The 27,363-nt window shown below is 47.8% G+C and overlaps 1 protein-coding gene across 1 annotated transcript; it reads right to left on the bottom strand.

Moving 5' to 3' along the window:
- On the bottom strand, positions 1–26,073 carry LOC112242253 (dual 3',5'-cyclic-AMP and -GMP phosphodiesterase 11A-like; the record flags this gene model as incomplete). Its single annotated transcript, XM_042318477.1, has 18 exons — positions 1–390; positions 644–727; positions 1,387–1,461; positions 1,591–1,654; positions 1,754–1,831; positions 2,112–2,212; positions 2,404–2,494; positions 2,664–2,773; positions 3,923–4,030; positions 5,618–5,764; positions 10,006–10,056; positions 12,360–12,452; positions 14,968–15,035; positions 15,159–15,234; positions 15,692–15,836; positions 15,950–16,014; positions 24,249–24,389; positions 25,984–26,073. Coding segments are annotated over 18 exons (1,977 nt in total), but the record flags the coding sequence as incomplete, so codon positions are not given.
- Between the last annotated feature and the right edge of the window lie 1,290 nt (positions 26,074–27,363).

Raw genomic sequence — 27,363 nt, 5'->3', positions numbered from 1 at the left:
TCAAACTTCAGCCCCCTGCCCCTGAGACAGCTGCCCAGACCCTATACTTCCATCTGACCCCAGATGACCACTAGACTCTGTAGTGAGAACTGAAGTCTGATCAAGTACTGAATTTGACCCAAACTCTGGATGACCACTTGACTCTGTAGTGAGAACTGAAGTCTGATCAAATACTGAATTTGACCCAAACTCTAGTTGCGAGTTCTGACTGGAGTCTGGATTTTGATTGGTCTCTGGGTTGGGTCCTGACTCAGAGCCAGGAATCTGATTGGTCTCTGCAGTTCTGTGTGTGTGCTGCTGATAGGACGAGCCCAGCTCCTTCCACTTCATGCGGTTGGCTGCTATCCCATCAACCATAGGCTTCAGCTTCCCGTTTAGCTTCATCAGAGCCTAGAGGGGAGACAGTGTGGGAGACTGACTTAGAAGGGGCTGTATCGCAGACAGACATCGGCTCATTTCATGCAGGATGACTGAGAAAAGGGAGGAAATAAAGACATTTCAGAAGACATCATACTGTGAAAACATACAGGTCTGGACTAAATGAAAGTACTGGACATAGATTTTATTGCGTTGGATTTCCCCTTGAACTTGGTGTGTCAGTAACAAACAGACTAGATGGGTTTAGAACAGGCAAGTCCGTTACCTGGTAGAGGGGCTTACAGATTCCATCTATCCACTCCAGCTGCAGGGCAGGCAGCTCGTCTTTACGATTACGGTCAAAGATGGCCTGAGGGGAGAGATGGGGGTGAGGTGGGGGGGGCTGCCGTTACAGTATCATTCACTCCTAATCACTTAACTAACTTTAGTCATTTCATCCCAACAGTTGAATATCTAGAGAAAGAACTCCCTACATCAAGGCTAACTTTAGTCATTTCATCCCAACAGTTGAATATCTAGTCTGGGATCCCAGAGGGCGATAGAAAGATACTGACGCTCAGCAGAAGGAAAGATAAAAGTTGACTTCCTAAATGCTGTGCAGACTAAAGGTGCATTAATGGAGCTTGGACTCAAGGGAATCAAGGTCGTAGTGGATGGAGCGTTAATATCAAAGTTGATGATCTGACATTGAAGAGAAGTTTATTTTGAAGGGAGGGGTAGTTGGAAGCGAAGTTGTACAATGAAGTGTAGTTTAACAGGAAGTGTAGTTTAACAGGAAGTGTAGTTTAACAGGAAGTGTAGTTTAACGGGAAGTGTAGTTTAACAGGAAGTGTAGTTTAACGGGAAGTGTAGTTTAACAGGAAGTGTAGTTTAACAGGAAGTGTAGTTTAACGGGAAGTTTAGTTTGAAGGGAAGTGTAGTTTGAAAGGAAGTGTAGTTTGAAGGGAAGTGTAGTTTGAAGGGAAGTGTAGTTTGAAAGGTGTTACAGTAGTACTGTATACTGCTTACCGCTGGAGTTAACTTGAGCTCAGACCTCTCCCTGTCACCTTGCTCGAAAAACTCACTGGTCACCAACTCCGCAACCTGCAGGGGGATTTCAAAGTGATGTCAATGATGTCAATGATGATCATATGGACCCTAGTCAAAACTAGTACATTATACAAGGATTAGGGTGTCATTTGTGACACAGGAAGAAGTTTTGTAACATTTCACCTGTTTGGAGATCTCCCAGGGGCGGGTCACTGCACCCAAGTCACATGCTGTCATTAGCATAGACCTGGTGATGACAGAGGTCAGAGGTTGTTTAGAACCAAACCAAGTCTCCACATAAGGATATTGTTGATCATGGTTCAATACACAAGAAAGATGGAAGGACCTGAGAAGTTCTCTGTGAGCCTCGTCTGTCCAGCTGAACTCTCCAGAGAGAACACGGTCAAAGAACTGGCTCCTCCTCCTGTTTAGGAGCACAGAAAGAGTCAAAGAACTGGCTCCTCCTCGTGTTTAGGAGCACAGACAGAGTCAAAGAACTGGCTCCTCTTCCTGTTTAGGAGCACAGACAGAGTCAAAGAACTGGCTCCTCCTCCTGTTTAGGAGCACAGACAGAGTCACAGAACGGATACAAGGAAAAGGAGAGAGGTTCAATGGCAAAGCAGGCGGGAGGTGGCCTGAGTGCCGGTCTGTTTGTGTTATCACGTTTCTGTTCTACAACTGCATGTGGAAGTTGTAAGTCTTACTGGAAGTGCAGGGTGAGGTCAGTGGAGAGGATGGCCTGTTTCAGTAGCTGCATCATACTACTGTACTCTTTGGAACACAGGTTGGCAAAGATATTATGACCCTGTTGGAAGACATGAGCAAAATATATATTAAGATTTTATGACCCTGATGGAAGACATGAGCAAAATATATATTAAGATTTTATGACCCTGTTGAAAAATATATATTATCAGGTAATACATGGAAGGGGGAATGTCAGGGTTGAGGAATAAATGGAAGCTCTTAAGTAAAGGTGATGGTAGCCAAGGTCACCTCACTCTGTAGGATCATGACTGCATGGTTGAAGTGATGGTGCTCCAGAGTAGCTGATGTCCCGTAGAGCAGGGCCAGAGCAGAGCCAGTCCTGTAGGAAGCAGCAGAGGAGGGACATTCAACTGATTGATTGATTAACAGGGAAGATGGACGGACGGACGTGCAGACTGACTGACTGATCAGACTAATATCGTCCTCATTTTTCTTTATTTTCCTTCATTTTCCTTATTTCTCTTCGGTGCTCAGCCGAGGTGACTCACTTGGCCTGGAAGGCGTTGTTGGTGCCACGGTGGTCTAAGTCATGGCAGAGACAACCCACCATCAACGCCAGGGTCTCTGCATCCGACAGAACATCCTGGAAACCAGCCGTCTGCGGACACAGAGGTAACGGAAGTACGGAAACTATCCAAGACATTACTTGTGTCCCAAACGGCACTCTATTCACTATATAGTGCACTACCCTTGTCTCGTCCCTGGTCAAAAGTGGAGAACAAAATAGGTAATTTGGGACAGAACCATTGTAATTGGTTCATCTTTACTTTAATTGCCGTGGTGGGGAAACAAATTGAGGAACAATGTGAACAAAACAGTTTGCCATGACAAAGGGCATTTCAGCCTTAAATGTGAAATTAATTTCAAAAGTTTCAAAAAACATCATTCCACGTTGACATTACAGGGTATTGTGTGTGTGGGCAAGTGACACAATCTCAATTTAAGACATGTTTTCATTCAGGCTGTAACACAACAAAATGTGGAAAAAGTCAAGGGGTGTGGATTCTTGATGAAGGCACAGTAGAACCCTTTTTTGAAGGTTCTATAAGGGTTTTAAATTGAACTTTTACAGTGCTGTAGAGAACCCTTTCCTGAGGTTCTACAAAGAACCATTCAAATATGGTTCTACATACAATAGCACCAAAAAGGTTCCGCTATGCTTACAACCCTTTTCGTTGCTATTGAGAACGCTTTTTAATGGTTCTTTATAGAACCTTTATGGAGAATGGTTCTTCAAAGAATCTTTGCCAATCTCAAAAGTTCTACAAATAACCTTTCAAATGAACATTACACTGTGTTTTATTCTGGTTAGTCGTATTATATTGTTAAAACTCCATAGTTGCCATTATTGTGTTAACTGGTAGCTGTGGAAGGGCTGGGGTCCCTGAGGAGAGGATTGAGATCGTCTGACTCAGCAAACAGAACTGACACAAGGTCTTACACAGAGTCTTTTACAAGACACTGTCCTGGCCATGTAATAACACAACACATTAGATCAACTGGAATGACACTTTCACTCATGGCAGCACAAAAAGATTTTTGAGGAAACCCCGTCCTTAAATTTGAATTATCACTAAAAGATCAAAGAACCCTTTTCTGAACTGCAAAGAACCATTTAAGGGCTCAAAGTGAACTTTGACTCATTATGGTTCGGTTCCACATAGAACCATCCGCCTTACCAAAGAACCCTTGAGGAACCCTCTTTTCTAAATGTGTACATAGAGCATCTTTTGTTGTGTTGACTCACTGTGATCATGAGGAACATGCACTGGCACACGTTGAAGGCATGCCTCCAGTTATGGTATGCCACCGTACGATAGTTCTTCCTCACCGTCAACAGCCAGCGACACAGGACCTGAGAGGGAGGAGGGACGGTCATAAGGAATAAACAGTCATAAGGAATAAACAGTCATAAGGAATAAACAGTCATAAGGAATAAACAGTCATAAGGAATAAACAGTCATAAGGAATAAACAGTCATAAGGAATAAAACAGTCATAAGGAATAAACAGTCATAAGGAATAAACAGTCATAAAGAATAAACAGTCATAAGGAATAAACAGTCACAAGGAATAAACAGTCATAAGGAATAAACAGTCATAGGGAATAAACAGTCATAAGGAATAAACAGTCATAAGGAATAAACAGTCATAAGGAATAAACAGTCATAAAGAATAAACAGTCATAAGGAATAAACAGTCATAAGGAATAAACAGTCATAAGGAATAAACAGTCATAAGGAATAAACAGTCATAAAGAATAAACAGTCATAAGGAATAAACAGTCATAAAGAATAAACAGTCATAAGGAATAAACAGTCATAAGGAATAAACAGTCATAAAGAATAAACAGTCATAAAGAATAAACAGTCATAAGGAATAAATGTTTGCTTTGCTGTTGTTCTCATATCAGGTGTTACTGTAACATGTCACCAAGAGAGTTCATCAAAAACAAGATCAATAGGGTTGTAATATTCTGGTACTCCCAATAGGGTTGTAATATTCTGGTACTCCCAATAGGGTTGTAATATTCTGGTACTCCCAATAGGGTTGCAATATTCTGGTCCTCCCAATAGGGTTGCAATATTCTGGTACTCCCAAAAGGGTTGTAATATTCTGGTACTCCCAATAGGGTTGTAATATTCTGGTACTCCCAATAGGGTTGCAATATTCTGGTCCTCCCAATAGGGTTGCAATATTCTGGTACTCCCAAAAGGGTTGTAATATTCTGGTACTCCCAATAGGGTTGTAATATTCTGGTACTCCCAATAGGGTTGTAATATTCTGGTACTCCCAATAGGGTTGCAATATTCTGGTCCTCCCAATAGAGTTGCAATATTCTGGTACTCCCAAAAGGGTTGTAATATTCTGGTACTCCCAATAGGATTGTAATATTCTGGTACTCCCAATAGGGTTGTAATATTCTGGTACTCCCAATGGGGTTGCAATATTCTGGTACTCCCAATAGGGTTGTAATATTCTGGTACTCCCAATAGGGTTGCAATATTCTGGTACTCCCAATAGGGTTGTAATATTCTGGTACTCCCAATAGGGTTGCAATATTCTGGTCCTTCCAATAGGGTTGCAATATTCTGGTACTCCCAATAGGGTTGTAATATTCTGGTACTCCCAATAGGGTTGCAATATTCTGGTACTCCCAAAAGGGTTGTAATATTCTGGTACTCCCAATAGGGTTGTAATATTCTGGTACTCCCAATAGGGTTGTAAATATTCTGGTACTCCCAATAGGGTTGTAATATTCTGGTACTCCCAATAGGGTTGCAATATTCTGGTCCTCACAAAATTCCCGGGATCAGGACAGAATAACCAGGAAATCTGCTACAATCCAACCAGGATTTCTGGAAAATGTAGTGATTTTGGAAAAGTTGCTGGAGAGAAATAAGAAAGCCTCTCCATTCTCCCTCATTGTTGACCTCACTCACGTCGTAGTCAATCTTAAACTTCTGGACGGCTCCGAGTTCCAGAAACATCCGGAGGGAGGCAGTGATCATGGCGTCGTTGTCCAATGAGAAATCGTTGAAGTGGAACTCTTCGATGCCCAGCTCACTGCTCAAAGGGATCTTAGCAGCCTGAGGGAGTAGAATGTGGGGGTGAATATTGAGCGTCCTAGTAGGTGAACAGGAAATAACAAACACAAAGCCTCAGGTTCTCCAACCCCCTCCACCCCCCTCACCAGTCCCTCCAGTCTCTCTTTATGATAGGTCCTCTGACCCCCACCTCCACCCCCTCACCAGTCCCTCCAGTCTCTCTTTATGATAGGTCCTCTGACCCCCACCTCCACCCCCCCTCACCAGTCCCTCCAGTCTCTCTTTATGATAGGTCCTCTGACCCCCACCTCCACCCCTCACCAGTCCCTCCAGTCTCTCTTTATGATAGGTCCTCTGACCCCCACCTCCACCCCCCCTCACCAGTCCCTCCAGTCCCTCTTTATGATAGGTCCTCTGACCCCCACCTCCACCCCACACCAGTCCCTCCAGTCTCTCTTTATGATAGGTCCTCTGACCCCCACCTCCACCCCCTCACCAGTCCCTCCAGTCCCTCTTTATGATAGGTCCTCTGACCCCCACCTCCACCCCCCTCACCAGTCCCTCCAGTCCCTCTTTATGATAGGTCCTCTGACCACCCCCTCCACCCCCTCACCAGTCCCTCCAGTCCCTCTTTATGATAGGTCCTCTGACCCCCACCTCCAACCCCCTCCACCCCCCTCACCAGTCCCTCTTTATGATAGGTCCTCTGACCCCCACCTCCACCCCCTCACCAGTCCATCCAGTCCCTCTTTATGATAGGTCCTCTGACACCCACCTCCAACCCCCCTCACCAGTCCCTCCAGTCCCTCTTTATGATAGGTCCTCTGACCCCCCCACCAGTCCCTCCAGTCCCTCTTTATGATAGGTCCTCTGACCCCCACCTCCACCCCTCACCAGTCCCTCCAGTCCCTCTTTATGATAGGTCCTCTGACCCCCACCTCCAACCCCCTCACCAGTCCCTCCAATCCCTCTTTATGATAGGTCCTCTGACCCCCACCTCCAACCCCTCACCAGTCCCTCCAGTCCCTCTTTATGATAGGTCCTCTGACCCCCACCTCCACCTCCTCACCAGTCCCTCCAGACCCTCTTTATGATAGGTCCTCTGACCCCCACCTCCACCTCCTCACCAGTCCCTCCAGTCCCTCTTTATGATAGGTCCTCTGACCCCCACCTCCACCTCCACCTCCTCACCAGTCCCTCCAGTCCCTCTTTATGATAGGTCCTCTGATCCCCACCTCCAACCCCCCTCCAGTCCCTCCAGTCCCTCTTTATGATAGGTCCTCTGACCCCCACCTCCAACCCCCTCCACCCCCTCACCAGTCCCTCTTTATGATAGGTCCTCTGACCCCCACCTCCACCCCTCACCAGTCCCTCCAGTCCCTCTTTATGATAGGTCCTCTGACCCCCACCTCCACCTCCTCACCAGTCCCTCCAGTCCCTCTTTATGATAGGTCCTCTGATCCCCACCTCCAACCCCCCTCACCAGTCCCTCCAGTCCCTCTTTATGATAGGTCCTCTGACCCCCACCTCCAACCCCCTCCACCCCCTCACCAGTCCCTCTTTATGATAGGTCCTCTGACCCCCACCTCCACCCCTCACCAGTCCCTCCAGTCCCTCTTTATGATAGGTCCTCTGACCCCCACCTCCACCCCCTCACCAGTCCCTCCAGTCCCTCTTTATGATAGGTCCTCTGACCCCCACCTCCACCCCTCACCAGTCGCTCCAGTCCCTCTTTATGATAGGTCCTCTGACCCCCACCTCCAACCCCCACCCCCTCACCAGTCCCTCCAGTCCCTCTTTATGATAGGTCCTCTGACCCCCACCTCCAACCCCCCTCACCAGTCCCTCTAGTCCCTCTTTATGATAGGTCCTCTGACCCCCACCTCCAACCCCTCACCAGTCCCTCCAGTCCCTCTTTATGATAGGTCCTCTGACCCCCAACTCCACCCTCACCAGTCCCCCAGTCCCTCTTTATGATAGGTCCTCTGACCCCCACCTCCAACCCCCCACCAGTCCCTCCAGTCCCTCTTTATGATAGGTCCTCTGACCCCCACCTCCACCTCCTCACCAGTCCCTCCAGTCCCTCTTTATGATAGGTCCTCTGACCCCCACCTCCAACCCCTCACCAGTCCCTCCAGTCCCTCTTTATGATAGGTCCTCTGACCCCCACCTCCACCCCTCACCAGTCCCTCCAGTCCCTCTTTATGATAGGTCCTCTGACCCCCACCTCCAACCCCCTCACCAGTCCCTCCAGTCCCTCTTTATGATAGGTCCTCTGACCCCCACCTCCACCCCTCACCAGTCCCTCCAGTCTCTCTTTATGATAGGTCCTCTGACCCCCACCTCCTCCTCCACCCTCACCAGTCCCTCTTTATGATAGGTCCTCTGACCCCCACCTCATCCTCCACCCTCACCAGTCCCTCTTTATGATAGGTCCTCTGACCCCCACCTCCTCCTCCACCCTCACCAGTCCCTCTTTATGATAGGTCCTCTGACCCCCACCTCCTCCTCCACCCTCACCAGTCCCTCTTTATGATAGGTCCTCTGACCCCCACCTCCTCCTCCACCCTCACCAGTCCCTCTTTATGATAGGTTCTCTGACCCCCACCTCCTCCTCCACCCTCACCAGTCCCTATTTATGATAGGTCCTCTGACCCCCACCTCCTCCTCCACCCTCACCAGTCCCTCTTTATGATAGGTCCTCTGACCCCCACCTCCACCCCTCACCAGTCCCTCCAGTCCCACTTTATGATTGGTCCTCTGACCCCCACCTCCAACCCCCCACCAGTCCCTCCAGTCCCTCTTTATGATAGGTCCTCTGACCCCAACCTCCACCTCCTCACCAGTCCCTCCAGTCCCTCTTTATGATAGGTCCTCTGACCCCCACCTCCACCTCCACCCTCACCAGTCCCTCTTTATGATAGGTCCTCTGAACCCCATCTCCTCCTCCACCCTCACCAGTCCCTCTTTATGATAGGTCCTCTGACCCCCACCCTCCTCCTCCACCCTCACCAGTCCCTCTTTATGATAGGTCCTCTGACCCCCACCTCCTCCTCCACCCTCACCAGTCCCTCTTTATGATAGGACCTCTGACCCCCACCTCCTCCTCCACCCTCACCAGTCCCTCTTTATGATAGGTCCTCTGACCCCCACCTCCTCCTCCACCCTCACCAGTCCCTCTTTATGATAGGTCCTCTGACCCCCACCTCCTCCTCCACCCTCACCAGTCCCTCTTTATGATAGGTCCTCTGACCCCCACCTCCACCCCTCACCAGTCCCTCCAGTCCCTCTTTATGATAGGTCCTCTGACCCCCACCTCCAACCCCCCACCAGTCCCTCCAGTCCCTCTTTATGATAGGTCCTCTGACCCCCACCTCCACCTCCTCACCAGTCCCTCCAGTCCCTCTTTATGATAGGTCCTCTGACCCCCACCTCCACCTCCCCCTCACCAGTCCCTCCAGTCCCTCTTTATGATAGGTCCTCTGACCCCCCCAACCCCCTCCACCCCCCTCACCAGTCCCTCTTTATGATAGGTCCTCTGACCCCCACCTCCACCCCTCACCAGTCCCTCCAGTCCCTCTTTATGATAGGTCCTCTGACCCCCACCTCCACCCCTCACCAGTCCCTCCAGTCTCTCTTTATGATAGGTCCTCTGACCCCCACCTCCTCCTCCACCCTCACCAGTCCCTCTTTATGATAGGTCCTCTGACCCCCACCTCCTCCTCCACCCTCACCAGTCCCTCTTTATGATAGGTCCTCTGACCCCCACCTCCTCCTCCACCCTCACCAGTCCCTCTTTATGATAGGTCCTCTGACCCCCACCTTCTCCTCCACCCTCACCAGTCCCTCTTTATGATAGGTCCTCTGACCCCCACCTCCTCCTCCACCCTCACCAGTCCCTCTTTATGATAGGTCCTCTGACCCCCACATCCACCTCCACACCTCACCAGTCCCTCTTCATTATAGTCCTGGGGTGTACTCGTTTGTCTGACGTAATAAAACGTTTTGCAACGGAAATGGACGTTTCTATTGGTCAAATTCAGGTAGATTCCTCCCTGTTTCATTCCATTTTCTTCTGTTTGGTTCCTAGTGAATACACCCTTGGGAAAGTAACCAGGTGACTTCTACTGTTGTGATTATTATCTTGTAGATTTAGTTTGTTTGTTTGTTTTTCTATTTCTTCTACATGTAATGTTTCTGTACAGCACTTTGAGATATCAGCTGATGTTCGAAGGGCTATATAAATAAATTTGATTTGATTTGATTTGAATTCTCAGACATACCTTGAGTCTGTCCACCTCTACCTTGGAGCATGTGGCGTGGTAGGACAGCATCTGAGGGAGGAGAAAACATCATCATGGACTCTCTCTCCCTCTTATATCCCTCTCTCTCTCGCTCTATCGCTCTCTCTCTCTCCCTCTTTATCTCTCTCTCTCTCTCTCTCTCTTTTCTCGCTCTCTCTATATCTCTCTCTCTCTCTCTCTCTCCCTCTTTATATCCCTCTCTCTCTCTCCCTCATTATCTCTCTCTCTCTCTCTCTCCCTAATTATCTCTCTCTCTCTCTCTCTCTCTCTCTCTCTCTCACTCTCTCCCTCATTCCCTCATCTCTCTCTCTCTCTCCCTCATTATCTCTCTCTCTCCCTCCCTCCCTCTTTATATCTCTCTCTCTCACTCTCTCCCTCATTATCTCTCTCTCTCTCACTCTCTCCCTCATTATCTCTCTCTCTCTCCCTCATTATCCCTCTCTCTCTCCCTCATTTTATCTCTCTCTCTCGCTCTCCCTCTTTATATCCCTCTCTCTCTCCCTCATTATCTCTCTCTCTCTCCCTCATTATCTCTCTCTCTCTCTCTCTCTCTCCCTCATTATCTCTCTCTCTCTCTCTCCCCTCATTATCTCTCTCTCTCTCTCCCTCTTTATATCCCCCTCTCTCTCTCTCTCTCCATCATTATCTCTCTCTCTCTTTCTCTCTCTCTCTCTCTCTCCCTCATTATCTCTCTCTCTCTCTCTCCCTCATTATATCTCTCTCTCATGAACCTCTCTGGCCCCCTGCAGGTGGGTGTGGGACATGCATGATGATATGGGATCTGGCGCAAAGTAGTGCACTATATAGGGAATAGGGTGCCATTTGGGATGCATACATAGACGCAATATTGTCTTCTTCACACTACTCATGACTGCATTTTTACAGTATCATCCTCTACTGCCTGAGCCGATACGACAAATTAATATTCAGCAGGGTTCTTCTCTCCCACCATAAATATTTCAGGTATTTTCACTGTTTCCAAAGAGGGGATGCTGTCAAAAAAAGATTGCCCACGGCAAAAAGTGTCTGGAGTAAAAAATATACTAGTATATAATATATCAATGTATAGTATATTTAGTATAATATATGGTGTATATAATTTAATATACCAATATATAGTATATATATATATAGTATATATATATATATATAGTATATATATATATAGTATATATAATGCAATATATTAGTATATAGTATATATAATATAATATACTAGTATATAGTGTATACATAATATAATATAATATAATATACTAGCATATAGTAAATATAATATACTAGTATATAGTGTATACATAATATAATATATTATACTAGTATATAGTATATATAATATAATATACTAATATATAGTGTATATAATATAATATACTAGTATATAGTGTATACATAATATAATATACTAGTATATAGTGTATACATAATATAATATAATATACTAGCATATAGTAAATATAATATACTAGTATATAGTGTATACATAATATAATATATTATACTAGTATATAGTATATATAATATATTAGTATATAGTGTATACATAATATAATATAATATACTAGCATATAGTAAATATAATATACTAGTATATAGTGTATACATAATATAATATATTATACTAGTATATAGTATATATAATATATTAGTATATAGTGTATACATAACATAATATAATATACTAGTATATAGTGTATACATAACATAATATAATATACTAGTATATAGTATATATAATATATACTAGTATATCGCCTCTCATCAAGTCTGATATGTGTTTTAACCACATTACCTCCGTTGTTTCATAAAGCATTCTGAGGACCAGACAGACAGACAGACAGACAGACAGACAGACAGACAGACAGACAGACAGACAGACAGACAGACAGACAGACAGACAGACAGACAGACAGACAGACAGACAGACAGACAGACAGACAGACAGACAGACAGACAGACAGACAGACAGTGGACAGTGGAGCCTAAAGCCCAGCAACTAGACTGGCTAGCTAACACGTTCATTTTACATTTACCAGACACTCTTATCCGACTTAAAGTTAGTGCATTCATCTTAAGGGAGCTAAGTGGGACAACCATCTATCTCAGTCATAGTAAGTACATGTTTTCTCAGTAAAACAGCTATCAGTAAAGTCAGAGCTAGTAGGGGGGGGAAAGTCAAGTGTGAGTGTTAGTGCACGAAAGGCATATTAATAAAAAACTAAACGCCTAGTGAGTGAAGGGAGAAGAGTACATGGCTCAGTCCCAAATTGCACCCTAAACCCTTTATAGTGCACTACTTTTGACCATTTGGGATGCATCCTATCAATGCTCACATCCAGGGCCACAGACTGCTTGGCCCAGGTCTTCTTCACTTGATTGTACATCATGGTGTTGTTGATCCCCAGCCCACAGAATATCACAAAGGCCTGTATGGAGACAGGGTAGAAAAACGTTTCCACCAATAAAACAGCTTTCAAATTAAGCAATAAGGCATGAGGGGGTGTGGTATATGGCTGATATACCACGGCAAAGAGCTGTTCTTAAGCACGACACAGTGCCTGGATACAGCCCTTAGACGTGGTACATTGGCCACATACACATACATACGTGGTACATTGGCCATATATCACAAACCACAGAGGCGCCTTATTGCTATTATAAACTGGTTGCCAATGTAATTAGAGCAGTAAAAATACATATTTTGTCATAGCATGGCTGTCAGCCAATCAGCATTCAGGGCTCGAACCACCCAGTTTATAATATCTATTATACAACAGGTGGGTCTAATCCTGAATGCTGATTGGTTAAAACCACATTCTAGCCAGTGTCTATTCCACAAGTTAGCAGCGGCTAAATCTATGACATTGAAATGTCTATTTACTCTGTTCCATCTGACTGCTGAATCCACTGTCTCATCATACATATATACAGTGAGGGAAAAAGGTATTTGATCCACTGCTGATTTTGTACGTTTGCCCACTGACAAAGAAATGATCCGTCTATAATTTTAATGGTGGATTTATTTGAACAGTGAGAGACAGAATAACAACAAAAAAATCCAGAAAAACGCATGTCAAAAATGTTATGAATTGATTTGCATTTTAATGAGGGAAATAAGTATTTGACCCCCTCTCAATCAGAAAGATTTCTGGTTCCCTGGTGTCTTTTATACAGGTAACGAGCTGAGATTAGGAGCACACTCTTAAAGGGAGGGCTCCTAATCTCAGCTTGTTACCTGTATAAAAGACACCTGTCCACAGAAGCAATCAATCAATCAGATTCCAAACTCTCCACCATGGCCAAGACCAAAGAGCTCCCCAAGGATGTCAGGGACAAGATTGTAGACCTACACAAGGCTGGAATGGGCTACAAGACCATCGCCAAGCAGCTTGGTGAAAAGGTGACAACAGTTGGTGTGATTATTCGCAAATGGAAGAAACACAAAAGAACTGTCAATCTCCCTCAGCCTGGGGCTCCATGCAAGATCTCACCTCGTGGAGTTGCAATGATCATGAGAACGGTGAGGAATCAGCCCAGAACTACACGGGAGGATCTTGTCAATGATCTCAAGGCAGCTGGGACCATAGTCACCAAGAAAACAATTGGTAACAGACTACGCCGTGAAGGACTGAAATCCTGCAGCGCCCGCAAGGTCCCCCTGCTCAAGAAAGCACATATACATGCCTGTCTGAAGTTTGCCAATGAACATCTGAATGATTCAGAGGACAACTGGCTGAAAGTGTTGTGGTCAGATGAGACCAAAATGGAGCTCTTTGGCATCAACTCAACTCGCCATGTTTGGAGGAGGAGGCATGCTGCCTATGACCCCAAGAACACCATCCCCACTGTCAAACATGGAGGTGGAAACATTATGCTTTGGGGGTGTTTTTCTGCTACAACTTCACCGCATCAAAGGGACGATGAACGGGGCCATGTACCGTCAAATCTTGGGTGAGAACCTCCTTCCCTCAGCCAGGGCATTGAAAATGGGTCGTGGATGGGTATTCCAGCATGACAATGACCCAAAACACACTGCCAAGGCAACAAAGGAGTGGCTCAAAAGAAGCACATTAAGGTCCTGGAGTGGCCTAGCCAGTCTCCAGACCTTAATCCCATAGAAAATCTGTGGAGGGAGCTGAAGGTTCGAGTTGCCAAACGTCAGCCTCGAAACCTTAATGACTTGGAGAAGATCTGCAAAGAGGAGTGGGACAAAATCCCTCCTGAGATGTGTGCAAATCTGGTGGCCAACTACAAGAAACGTCTGACCTCTGTGATTGCCAACAAGGGTTTTGCTACCAAGTACTAAGTCATGTTTTGGGGTTAGGGGTCAAATACTTATTTCCCTCATTAAAATGCAACTAAATTTATAACATTTTTGACATGCGCTTTTCTGGATTTTTTTGTTGTTATTCTGTCTCTCTCTGTTCAAATAAATCCACCATTAAAATTATAGACTGATCAGTTCTTTGTCAGTGGGAAAACGTACAAAATCAGCAGGGGATCAAATACTTTCCCCCCTCACTGTAGATATAGATAGATAGAACCTGCTCAATCCACTGTTTCATCATACATACATAGATATAGATAGATAGAACCTGCTCTATCCACTGTTTCATCATACATACATAGATATAGATAGATAGAACCTGCTCAATCCACTCTCATCATACATATATAGATATAGATAGATAGAACCTGCTCAATCCACTCTCATCATACATATATAGATATAGATAGATAGAACCTTCTCAACCCACTGTCTCATCATACATATATAGATAGAACCTGCTCAACCCACTGTCTCATCATACATATATAGATATAGATAGATAGAACCTTCTCAACCCACTGTCTCATCATACATATAGATATATAGAACCTGCTCAACCCACTGTCTCATTATAGATATATAGATAGAACCTCAGTGGAGAGGGAGCTCGCCTCAAACAGTCTTTGATCTGCATCATTGAACGTCCTCCTGTCCAGGCGATTTAGAATCTGGGCAACCCCTTAAAACAGTACAGAAAATACATCAATATTTGTCATTATTGAACGGGTGGAATAGCAGAAAGGTAAAAAGACAGAGTGGTTTTCAAGTGACAGTGGATGGCTGAACAGACTGGTGAACCCACCTATTATCTGATGAGTCCGATTCCAGATGGGGACGCACAGTACTGATCTGATGTGGAATCCTGAGGCTTGATCTGCCTGGGGAGTGCGGAGTGGAATGTTACTGTGTGTGTGTGTGTGTGTGCATACAGGTGTAGGATCTTCATTTAATCATTCTTTTGTTGCTGAGAATGTTCCTGCACAGAATGAAATGCAAACCTGCAGTGTATTCAAGGTTTAAAAAAAGCTTTCAAAGTTTGTAATTTCCACTTTGAAATGTCAGGATTGTCAGGATCAAAAAATTTATCAACCCCTACAAAACATTTGCATTAATCATAATCCACATAATATTCACATTTCCTGTTTCAGCAGGATTATTTTCCTGCTGTAGCAAACTGGCTCAAATTAAGATCCTACATCTGTATGTGCGTGCCTGCGTGTGCCTGTGTGTTTGTGTGTCCAAATGTGTGTGTGTGTGTGTGTGTGTGTGTGTGTGTGTGTGTGTGTGTGTGTGTCCGTGTGTGCGTGTGTTGATTGTGAGTGATTGGTGCCCCACCTCAGCATCAAAGCGGGGGTCCTGACAGACGTCGCTGATGTTGACAGGCAGTCCTGTGGACGCCACCAGCTCTGCAATGCTGTTATTGATCAGCCAATCAGAGCAGGACAGCTTCTCCATGCTGACTTTGTCAAAGAGACACACACTCTCAAGAAATGCCAAATACATGGATTGGGGATACAGGAGGATGTCTGTCCTTCCTATCAATGATTATGTATAACTGTTAAAATATCTTCTCCCATGCAGTGGAGACTTCACCTGATGTCACGGTCCATGTTGCACAGGGGAGACATGAGCTCAAAGGTCTTTGAGAACTTTACCACCTGCATAAAATACACACAATTGGAGAGGGGAGAATTGGAGAGGGGAGAATTGGAGAGGGGAGAATTAGAGAGGGAGAATTGGAGAGGGAGAATTGGAGAGGGAGAATAGTAGAGGGAGAATTGGAGAAGGGAGAATTAGAGAGGGAGAATATGAGAGGGGAGAATTAGAGAGGGGAGAATTGGAGAAGGGAGAATTGGAGAGGGGAGAATTAGAGAGGGAGATTATGAGAGGGGAGAATTAGAGAGGGGAGAATTGGAGAAGGGAGAATTGGAGAGGGGAGAATTAGAGAGGGAGAATAGGAGAGGGGAGAATTGGAGAGGGGAGAATTGGAGAGGGGAGAATTAGAGAGGGGAGAATAGGAGAGGGGAGAATAGGGGAGAATTGGAGCGTGAAGTATTGGAGAGGGGAGAATTGGAGAGGGAGAATTGGAGAGTGAAGTATGGAGAGTGAAGTATTGGAGAGGGGAGAATTAGAGAGGGAGAATTGGAGAGTGAAGTATTGGAGAGGGGAGAATTAGAGAGGGGAGAATTGGAGAGTGAAGTATTGGAGAGGGGAGAATTGGAGAGGAGAGAATTGGAGAGGGGAGAATTGGAGAGTGAAGTATTGGAGAGGGAAAACAGAAGGAAAGAGAAATTTAGAATATAAAGGAGGAGAGAATAGCTGAGGTCTCACAGATGAGTTTATTGTTTATGACACATTCATAGCAGAGGAGAGAAATGAGAGAAGGAGGAGGAGAGGAGCCAGGGAGAAGAAATTAGAGGAGGGCAAGGAGAGGAGTCGGGGAGAAGGAAGCGGATGAGAAGAGAGGAGAGGAGCCGGGGAGAAGGAAGCAGAGGAGAAGAGAGGAGAGGAGTCGGGAAGGAGAGGAGAAGAGAGGAGAGGAGACAGGGAGAAGGAGAGGAGAAGAGAGGAGGAGACAGGGAGAAGGAAGCGGAGGAGAAGAGAGGAGAGGAGACAGGGAGAAGGAAGCGGAGGAGAAGAGAGGAGAGGCTCAGACAGGGAGAAGGAAGGAGACAGGGAGAAGGAAGCGGAGGAGAAGAGAGGAGAGGAGACAGGGAGAAGGAAGCAGAGGAGAAGAGAGGAGAGGAGACAGGGAGAAGGAAGTGGAGGAGAAGAGAGAGAGGAGACAGGAGAAGGAAGCAGGGAGAAGGAAGAGGAGACAGGGAGAAGGAAGCGGAGGAGAAGAGAGGAGAGGAGACAGGGAGAAGGAAGCAGAGGAGAAGAGAGGAGAGGAGAGGGAGAAGGAAGCGGAGGAGAAGAGAGGAGAGGAGACAGGGAGAAGGAAGCAAGGAGAAGAGAGGAGGGAGACAGGGAGAAGGAAGCGGAAGAAGAGAGGGAGAAGAGGGAGAAGGAAGCAGAGGAGAAGAGAGGAGAGGAGACAGGGAGAAGGAAGCAGAGGAGAAGAGAGGGAGGAGGAGAAGGAAGCCAGGGAGAAGGAAGCGGAGGAGAAGAGAGGAGAGGAGCCAGGGAGAAGGAAGCAGAAGGAAGGAGAGGAGACAGGGAGGAGAAGAAGAGAGGAGAGGAGCCAGGGAGAAGGAAGCAGGAGAAGAGAGGAGAGGAGACAGGGAGAAGGAAGCAGAGGAGAAGAGAGGAGAGGAGTCAGGGAGAAGGAAGCGGAGGAGAAGAGAGGAGAGGAGACAGGGAGAAGGAAGCAGAGGAGAAGAGAGGAGAGGAGACAGGGAGAAGGAAGCGGAGGAGAAGAGAGAGAGGAGAGGAGAAGGAGCCAGGGAGAAGAAGGAAGGAGACAGGGAGAAGAAGAGAGGAGAAGAGAGGAGAGAGCCAGGGAGAAGGAAGCAGAGGAGAAGAGAGGAGAGGAGACAGGGAGAAGGAAGCAGGAGGAGAAGAGAGGAGAGGAGAGGGAGAAGGAGGGAGGAGAAGAGAGAGGGACAGGGAGAAGAAGGAGGAGAAGAGAGAGAGGAGCCAGGGAGAAGGAAGTGGAGGAGAAGAGAGGAGAGACAGAGAAGGAAGGGAGAGAGGAAGGAGCAGGGAGAAGGAAGAGGAGAAGAGAGGAGAGGAGACAGGGAGAAGGAAGTGGAAGGAGAAGAGAGGAGAGAGAGGAGAGGAGAAGAGAGGGAGAGAGGAAGTGGAGGAGCAGAGAGGAGAGGAGACAGGAGAAGGAAGCAGAGGAGAAGAGAGGAGAGGAGGAGAAGGAAGCAGGGAGAAGGGGAAGCGGAGGAGGAGAGGAGAGACAGGAGAAGGAAGGGAGGAGAAGAGAGGAGAGGAGACAGGAGGAGAAGAGGAAGCAGGGAGAAGGAAGAGGAGAAGAGAGAGAGGAGCAGGGAGAAGGAAGCAGAGGAGAAGAGAGGAGAGGAGACAGGGAGGAGAGGAGAGAGGAGAGGAGACAGGGAGAAGGAAGCAGAGGAGAAGAGAGGAGAGGAGACAGGGAGAAGGAAGCAGAGGAGAAGAGAGGAGAGGAGACAGGGAGAAGGAAGCAGGAGGAGAAGAGAGGAGAGGAGACAGGGAGAAGGAAGAGGAGGAGAAGAGAGGAGAGGAGACAGGGAGAAGGAAGGGAGGGAGAAGAAGAGGAGAGGGAGAGGAGACAGGGAGAAGGAAGTGGAGGAGAAGAGAGGAGAGGAGACAGGGAGAAGGAAGTGGAGGAGAAGAGAGAGAGAGGAGAAGGAAGTGGAGGAGACAGGGAGAAGGAAGCGGAGGAGAAGAGAGGAGAGGAGACAGGGAGAAGGAAGTGGAGGAGAAGAGAGGAGAAGGAAGAGGAGAAGAGAGGAGAGGAGACAGGGAGAAGGAAGTGGGGAGAAGAGGAAGGAGACAGGAGGAGAAGAGAAGAGGGAGACAGGGAGAAGGAAGGAGAAGAGAGGAGAGGAGACAGGGAGAAGGAAGCAGAGGAGAAGAGAGGAGAGGAGACAGGGAGAAGGAAGCAGAGGAGAAGAGAGGAGAGGAGACAGGGAGAAGGAAGTGGAGGAGAAGAGAGGAGAGGAGAAGGAAGCAGGGAGAAGGAAGTGGAGGAGAAGAGAGGAGAGGAGACAGGGAGAAGGAAGAAGGAGGAGAAGAGAGGAGAGGAGACAGGGAGAAGGAAGCAGGGAGAAGGAAGAGGAGACAGGAGAAGAGGAAGAGAGGAGAGGAGAAGGAAGCAGGGAGAAGGAAGGAGAGGGAGAAGGAAGAGAGGAGAGAGACAGGGAGAAGGAAGCAGAGGAGAAGAGAGGAGGAGAGGAGACAGGGAGAAGGAAGTGAGGAGAAGAGGAGGAGGGAGACAGGGAGAAGGAAGGGAGAAGGAAGCAGGAGGGAAGAGAGGAGAAGAGAGGAGGGAGACAGGGAGAAGGAAGCAGAGGAGAAGAGAGGAGAGGAGACAGGGGAGAAGGAGGAAGCAGAGGAGAAGAGAGGAGAGGAGACAGGGAGAAGGAAGTGGAGGAGAAGAGAGGAGAGGAGACAGGGAGAAGGAAGGAGACAGGAGGAGAAGAGAGGAGAGGGAGACAGGGAGAAGGAAGCAGAAGAGGAGAGGGGAGAAGGAAGAGAGGAGAAGGAGACAGGGAGAAGGAAGCAGGAGGAGAAGAGAGGAGAGGAGACAGGGAGAAGGAAGGAGAGGAGGAGAGGAGACAGGGAGAAGGAAGGAGAAGAGACAGGGAGAGAAGGAAGTGGAGGAGAAGAGAGGAGAGAGGAGACAGGGAGAAGGAAGTGGAGGAGAAGAGAGGAGAGAGACAGGGAGAAGGAAGCAGAGGAGAAGAGAGGAGAGAGAGGGAGAAGGAAGGAGGGAGAAGAGAAGAAGAGGGAGAGGAGACAGGGAGAAGGAAGCAGGAGGAGAAGAGAAGGAGAGGAGACAGGGAGAAGGAAGCAGAGGAGAAGAGAGGAGAGGAGACAGGGAGAAGGAAGCAAGGAGAAGAGAGGAGAAGAGAGGAGAGGAGACAGGGAGAAGGAAGCAGAGGAGAAGAGAAGGAGAGGAGACAGGGAGAAGGAAGCAGAGGAGAAGAGAGGAGAGGAGACAGGGAGAGAAGCAGAGGAGAAGAGAGATAGGAGAAGAAGGAATAATATATATATTTACATGGAGGAGAAGAGAGAGAGGAGACAGGAGAAGGAAGAGAGGAGAAGAGAGGAGAGGAGACAGGGAGAAGGAAGCAGAGAAGAGAAGAGAGGAGAGGAGACAGGGAGAAGGAAGCAGAGGAGAAGAGAGGAGAGAGACAGGGAGAAGGAGGAGAGAAGGAGGAGAGGAGACAGGAGAAGGAGAGGAGAAGAGAGGAGAGGAGACAGGGAGAAGGAAGCAGAGGAGAAGAGAGGAGAGGAGACAGGGAGAAGGAAGCAGAGGAGAAGAGAGGAGAGGAGACAGGGAGAAGGAAGCAGGAGGAGAAGAGAGGAGAGGGAGACAGGGAGAAGGAAGCAGAGGAGAAGAGAGGAGAGGAGACAGGGAGAAGGAAGCAGGGAGAAGAGAGGAGAGGAGACAGGAGAAGGAAGTGGAGGAGAAGAGAGGAGAGGAGACAGACAGGAGAAGGAAGCAGAGGAGAAGAGAGGAGAGGAGACAGGGAGAAGGAAGCAGAGGAGAAGAGAAGAGGAGACAGGGAGAAGGAAGCAGAGAGAGAGAGAGGAGAGGAGACAGGGAGAAGGAAGCAGAGGAGAAGAGAGGAGAGGAGACAGGGAGAAGGAAGCAGAGGAGAAGAGAGGAGGGAGAGGAGACAGGGAGAAGGAAGCAGGGAGGAGAAGAAGAGGAGAGGAGACAGGGAGAAGGAAGCAGAGGAGAGAGAGAGGGAGAGGAGAGAGGAGAAGAGAGGAGAGGAGACAGGGAGAAGGAAGTGGAGGAGAAGAGAGGAGAGGAGACAGGGAGAAGGAAGTGGAGGAGAAGAGAGGAGAGGAGACAGGGAGAAGGAAGCAGAGGAGAAGAGAGGAGAGGAGACAGGGAGAAGGAAGAGGAGAAGAGAGGAGAGGAGACAGGGAGAAGGAAGGAGGAGAAGAGAGGAGAGGAGACAGGGAGAAGGAAGTGGAGGAGAGAGGAGGAGAAGAGAAGGAAGAGGAGAAGAGAGGAGAGGAGACAGGAGAAGGAAGGAGGAGGAGAAGAGAGGAGAGGAGAAGGAAGTGGAGGAGAAGGAAGACAGGGAGAGGAAGTGGAGGAGAAGAGAGGGGAGAGGAGACAGGGAGAAGGAAGTGGAGGAGAAGAGAGGAGAGAGACAGGGAGAAGGAGACAGGGAGAAGGGAAGTGGAGGAGAAGAGAGGAGAGGAGACAGGGAGAAGGAAGTGGAGGAGAAGAGAGGAGAGGAGACAGGGAGAAGGAAGCAGAGGAGAAGAGAGGAGAGGAGACAGGGAGAAGGAAGGGAGGAGAAGAGAGAGAGAGGGGGAGACAGGGAGAAGGAAGTGGAGGAGAAGAGAGGAGAGGGAGACAGGGAGAAGGAAGCAGAGGAGAAGAGAGGAGAGGAGACAGGGAGAAGGAAGCAGAGGAGAAGAGAGGAGAGGAGACAGGGAGAAGGAAGCAGAGGAGGAGAAGAGAGGAGAGGAGACAGGGAGAGGAGGAAGCAGAGGAGACAGGGAGAAGGAGAGAGAGAAGGAGAGGACAGGGAGAAGGAAGCAGAGGAGAAGAGAGGAGAGGAGACAGGGAGAAGGAAGCAGAGGAGAAGAGAGGAGAGGAGACAGGGAGAAGGAAGTGGAAGAGAGGAGAGGAGACAGGGAGAAGGAAGTGGAGGAGAAGAGAGGAGAGGAGACAGGGAGAAGGAAGCAGAGGAGAAGAGAGGAGAGGAGACAGGGAGAAGGAAGCAGAGGAGAAGAGAGGAGAGGAGACAGGGAGAAGGAAGCAGAGGAGAAGAGAGGAGAGAGGAGAAGGAAGCAGGGAAGAAGGAAGACAGGGAGAAGGAAGCAGAGGAGAAGAGAGGAGAGGAGACAGGGAGAAGGAAGCAGAGGAGAAGAAGGAGAGGAGACAGGGAGAAGGAAGCAGAGGAGAAGAGAGGAGAGGAGACAGGGAGAAGGAAGCAGAGGAGAAGAGAGGAGAGGAGACAGGGAGAAGGAAGCAGAGGAGAAGAGAGGAGAGGAGACAGGGAGAAGGAAGCAGAGGAGAAGAGAGGAGAGGAGACAGGGAGAAGGAAGCAGAGGAGAAGAGAGGAGAGGAGACAGGGAGAAGGAAGCAGAGGAGAAGAGGAGAGGAGACAGGGGAGGAAGCAGAGGAGAAGGAAGCAGGGAGGAGAAGAGAGAAGAGAGAGGGAGACAGGGAGAAGGAAGCAGGGAGAAGGAAGCAGGGAGAAGAGAGAGGAGAGAGAGAGGAGACAGGGAGAAGGAAGCAGAGGAGAAGAGAGGAGAGGAGCCAGGGAGAAGGAAGCAGAGAAGGAGAAGAGAGGAGAGGAGACAGGGAGAAGGAAGCAGAGGAGAAGAGAGGAGAGGAGAGGGAGAAGGAAGCAGAGGAGAAGAGAGGAGAGGAGACAGGGAGAAGGAAGCAGAGGAGAAGAGAGGAGAGGAGACAGAAGGAAGCAGAGGAGGAAGCAGGGAGAAGGAAGCAGAGGAGAAGAGAGGAGAGGAGAGCAGGGAGAAGGAAGCAGAGGAGAAGAGAGGAGAGGAGACAGGGAGAAGGAAGCAGAGGAGAAGAGAGGAGAAGAGAGGAGACAGGGAGAAGGAAGCAGAGGAGAAGAGAGGAGAGGGGAGAAGACAGGAGAGGAAGGAAGCAGAGGAAGAGAGAGAGAGGAGACAGGGAGAAGGAAGCAGAGGAGAAGAGAGGAGGGGAGGAGAAGAGGGAGAAGGAGAGAGGAGGAGAAGAGAGAGGAGAGGGAGAAGGAAGCAGAGGAGAAGAGAGGAGAGGAGACAGGGAAGGAAGCAGAGGAGAAGAGAGGAGAGGAGACAGGGAGAAGGAAGCAGAGGAGGAGAAGAGAGAGAGAGGAGGGAGAAGGAAGCAGAGGAGAAGAGAGGAGAGGAGACAGGAGGAAGGGAAGCAGGAGGAAGAAGGAGAAGGAGAGGAGACAGGGAGAAGGAAGCAGAGGAGAAGAGAGGAGAGGAGACAGGGAGAAGGAAGTGGAGGAGAAGAGAGGAGAGGAGACAGGGAGAAGGAAGTGGAGGAGAAGAGGAGAAGGGAGAAGGAGGAGTGGAGGAGAAGAAGAGAGACAGAGGAGAAGAGAGGAGAGAGGAAGCAGAGGAGAAGAGAGGAGAGGACAGGAGAAGGAAGCAGAGAAGAGAGAGAGGAGACAGGGAGGGAGAAGGAAGGGAGGAGAAGAGAGGAGAGGAGACAGAGAGAAGGAAGCAGGGAGAAGGAAGGAGAGGAGAAGAGAGGAGAAGGAGACAGGGAGAAGGAAGTGGGAGAAGAGAGGAGAGGAGACAGGGAGAAGGAAGCAGAGGAGAAGAGAGGAGAGGAGACAGGGAGAAGGAAGCAGAGGAGAAGAGAGGAGAGGAGACAGGGAGAAGGAAGCAGAGGAGAAGAGAGGAGAGGAGACAGGGAGAAGGAAGCAGAGAAGAGAAGAGAGAGAGAGGAGACAGGGAGAAGGAAGCAGAGGAGAAGAGAGGAGAGGAGACAGGGAGAAGGAAGCAGAGGAGAAGAGAGGAGAGGAGACAGGGAGAAGGAAGCAGAGGAGAGAGGAGAGGAGACAGGGAGAAGGAAGCAGGAAGAGAGAGAGGAGAGAGAGGAGAAGGAAGAGGAGAGGGAGAAGGAGAGCAGAGGAGAAGAAGGAGAAGGAAGAAGAGGGAGAGGAGACAGGAGAAGAAGCAGAGGAGAAGAGAGGAGAGGAGACAGGGAGAAGGAAGCAGAGGAGAAGAGAGGAGAAGGAGAGCAGAGGAGAAGGAGAGGAGAGAGGAAGCAGAGGAGAAGAGAGGAGAGGAGAAGGAAGCAGAGGAGAAGAGAGGAGAGGAGAGAAGAAGAGAGAGGAGGGAGGAGCAGAGGAGAAGGAAGCAGAGGAGAAGAGAGGAGAAGGAAGCAGAGGAGAGAGAGAAGGAAGCAGAGGAGAAGAGAGGAGAAGGAAGCAGAGGAGAAGAGAGGAGAGAAGAGAGGAAGGAGACAGGGAGAAGAGAGGAGAAGGAAGCAGAGGAGAAGAGAGGAGAAGGAAGCAGAGGAGAAGAGAGGAGAAGAGAGGAGAAGAGAGGAGAGGAGAAGAGGAGGAGAGGGAAGCAGAGGAGAAGGAAGCAGAGGAGAAGGAAGCAGAGGAGAAGAGAGGAGAAGGAAGCAGAGGAGAAGAGAGGAGAAGGAAGCGGAGGAGAAGAGAGAGAGGAGAAGGAAGCAGAGGAGAAGAGAGGAGAAGGAAGCAGAGGAGAAGAGAGGAGAAGGAAGCAGAGGAGAAGAGAGGAGAAGAGAGGAGAAGGAAGCAGAGGAGAAGAGAGCAGAGGTCAGTCTCACAGGTGAGTGTATATCCTCCAGCAGCAACACAGAGCAGCGTTCACACTGCAGCAGGGTCACAGCTCTCTGCATGATCTTCCTCACTATCTTCTCCAGGTCTGTCTGTTCCTCAAACAGGTCATTCACCACCTCTAGCAGAGCCTGGAGGAGCACAACAACAACACTGACCACTCTCTCTACTTGTCTAAGAAATGGAGAGAGAGAGAGAGTCTGCAGAACGGTGTAGTGTACAACTCCTCAGAGGGTATAAAGTTTAGCTTGTGATTGTTGTAAGACATGTTTTCCCATTTTTTGTTGTGAACAGATTCAATGTATACTGTAAACTGTTTGTCCCTTTAAATGCAATAGACATCTAAATGATGGCTTACATAATCAGGACTAATCATCTTGTTTATGGTTGGAAGTCTAATTCAACATAAATTGAGAGACAGACAGGCTATGTGAGAGACAGACAGGCTATGTGAGAGAGACAGGCTGTGTGAGAGAGACATGCTATGTGAGAGAGACAGACAGGCTATGTGAAAGAGACAGACAGGCTATGTGAGAGAGACAGGCTATGTGAGAGACAGACAGGCTATGTGAGAGACAGACAGGCTATGTGAGAGAGACAGACAGGCTATGTGAGAGACAAACAGGCTATGTGAGAGAGACAGACAGGCTTTGTGAGGCAGATAGGCTGTGAGAGAGACAGACAGGCTATGTGAGAGACAGACAGGCTATGTGAGAGACAGACAGGCTATGTGAGAGAGACAGACAGGCTATGTGAGAGAGACAGGCTACAGACAGGCTATGTGACAGACAGACAGGCTATGTGAGAGAGACAGACAGGCTTTGAGAGAGACAGGCTATGTGAGAGACAGACAGGCTATGTGACAGACAGATAGGCTATGTGAGAGACAGACAGGCTATGTGAGAGACAGACAGGCTATGTGACAGACAGACAGGCTATGTGAGAGAGACAGACAGGCTATGTGACAGACAGACAGGCTATGTGAGAGAGACAGACAGGCTTTGTGAGAGACAGACAGGCTATGTGAGAGACAGACAGGCTATGTGACAGACAGACAGGCTATGTGAGAGAGACAGACAGGCTTTGTGAGAGAGACAGGCTATGTGAGAGACAGACAGGCTATGTGACAGACAGATAGGCTATGTGAGAGAGACAGACAGGCTATGTGACAGACAGACAGGCTATGTGAGAGAGACAGACAGGCTATGTGAGAGACAGACAGGCTATGTGACAGACAGATAGGCTATGTGAGAGAGACAGACAGGCTATGTGAGAGACAGACAGGCTATGTGACAGACAGATAGGCTATGTGAGAGAGACAGACAGGCTATGTGAGAGACAGACAGGCTATGTGAGAGAGACAGACAGGCTATGTGACAGACAGACAGGCTATGTGAGAAAGACAGACAGGCTATGTGAGAGAGACAGACAGGCTTTGTGAGAGAGACAGGCTATGTGAGAGACAGACAGGCTATGTGAGAGACAGACAGGCTATGCACTCTTAGAAAAAAAACGTGCTATGTAGAACCTAAAAGGGTTCTTTGGCTGTCCCCATAGGAGAACCCTTTGAAGAATCCTTTTGGGTTCCATGTAGAACCCTTTCCACAGAGAGTTCTACATGGAACCCAAAAGGGTTCTACCTGGAACCAAAAGGGTTATCCTTATGGGGGCAGCCAAAGAACTGTTTTGGAACCCTTTTTTCGAAGAGTGTGTGAGCCAACTCACTCTGCTCCTCTCGTACTCCTTCCGAGACTCTGAAAACAACTTGGCATTGGAGATGGATATTCCACAGAACGGTAGATACATCTGCAGCACCTGATGGGGGGGAGCAGAGGAGAAGACAGAAATAGTTCTAGTTCTTCGGCTAAATGATAAACAGAAAAAACAACATCTATAATTCAGTAGTTGGAGTCTGATCTCAACTTTACTGTGTTCCTTCTAAACAGCCAAGTCACAAAACCCATCAGTGGGATATAACAAACTTTTTTGGGCCGTCAAGAGTATCTGTGTTTACACGTGTGCATGTGTGTGTGTGTTGGTGGCTAGTTTACCATTGATAACCTTCTTCTTTTCTTCAACGTCTAATAACACACCTGGCTGCTTTCCTCTTAATGGAGTATTGATTTAGTAAATGAATTACTCAGGTATTAAGTAGGTATTCTGAATGTGCTAGACAACAAGCAGTCACTTACGTAAGATTGAGTCTTTTTTAATTGGTTTTCTGTTAAGCAGCCTGTGGGGTTACTGCCTAGACCTATTTTCCAACACACACTGAACATACATCTCAACCCAACTCTTTGATATGTGCTGCCATTTCTCTCAAAGACTAGGTTCAAACCTAGATTAGCAGATAGTATGCATCACAGATAGTATGCATCACAGATAGTATGCATCACAGATAGTATGCATCACAGATAGTATGCATCACAGATAGTATGCATCACAGATAGTATGCATCACAGATAGTATGCATCACAGATAGCATGCATCACAGATAGCATGCATCACAGATAGTATGCATCACAGATAGCATGCATCACAGATAGTATGCATCACAGATAGTATGCATCACAGATAGTATGCATCACAGATAGTATGCATCACAGATAGTATGCATCACAGATAGTATGCATCACAGATAGTATGCATCACAGATAGTATGCATCACAGATAGTATGCATCACAGATAGTATGCATCACAGATAGTATGCATCACAGATATCACAGATAGTATGCATCACAGATAGTATGCATCACAGATAGTATGCATCACAGATAGTATGCATCACAGATAGTATGCATCACAGATAGCATCACAGATAGTATGCATCACAGATAGTATGCATCACAGATAGATATGCATCACAGATAGTATGCATCACAGATAGTATGCATCACAGATAGCATGCATCACAGATAGTATGCATCACAGATAGTATGCATCACAGATAGTATGCATCACAGATAGTATGCATCACAGATAGTATGCATCACAGATAGTATGCATCACAGATAGCATGCATCACAGATAGTATGCATCACAGATATATGCATCACAGATAGTATGCATCATCAGATAGTATGCATCACAGATAGTATGCATGC

The sequence above is a fragment of the Oncorhynchus tshawytscha genome, unplaced genomic scaffold, assembly GCF_018296145.1.
Source record: "Oncorhynchus tshawytscha isolate Ot180627B unplaced genomic scaffold, Otsh_v2.0 Un_contig_4572_pilon_pilon, whole genome shotgun sequence".
NCBI classification, from domain to species: domain Eukaryota; kingdom Metazoa; phylum Chordata; class Actinopteri; order Salmoniformes; family Salmonidae; genus Oncorhynchus; species Oncorhynchus tshawytscha.
Note: the sequence above shows the minus strand (reverse complement) of the source record. Positions and strands in the feature narration are given on the sequence as shown.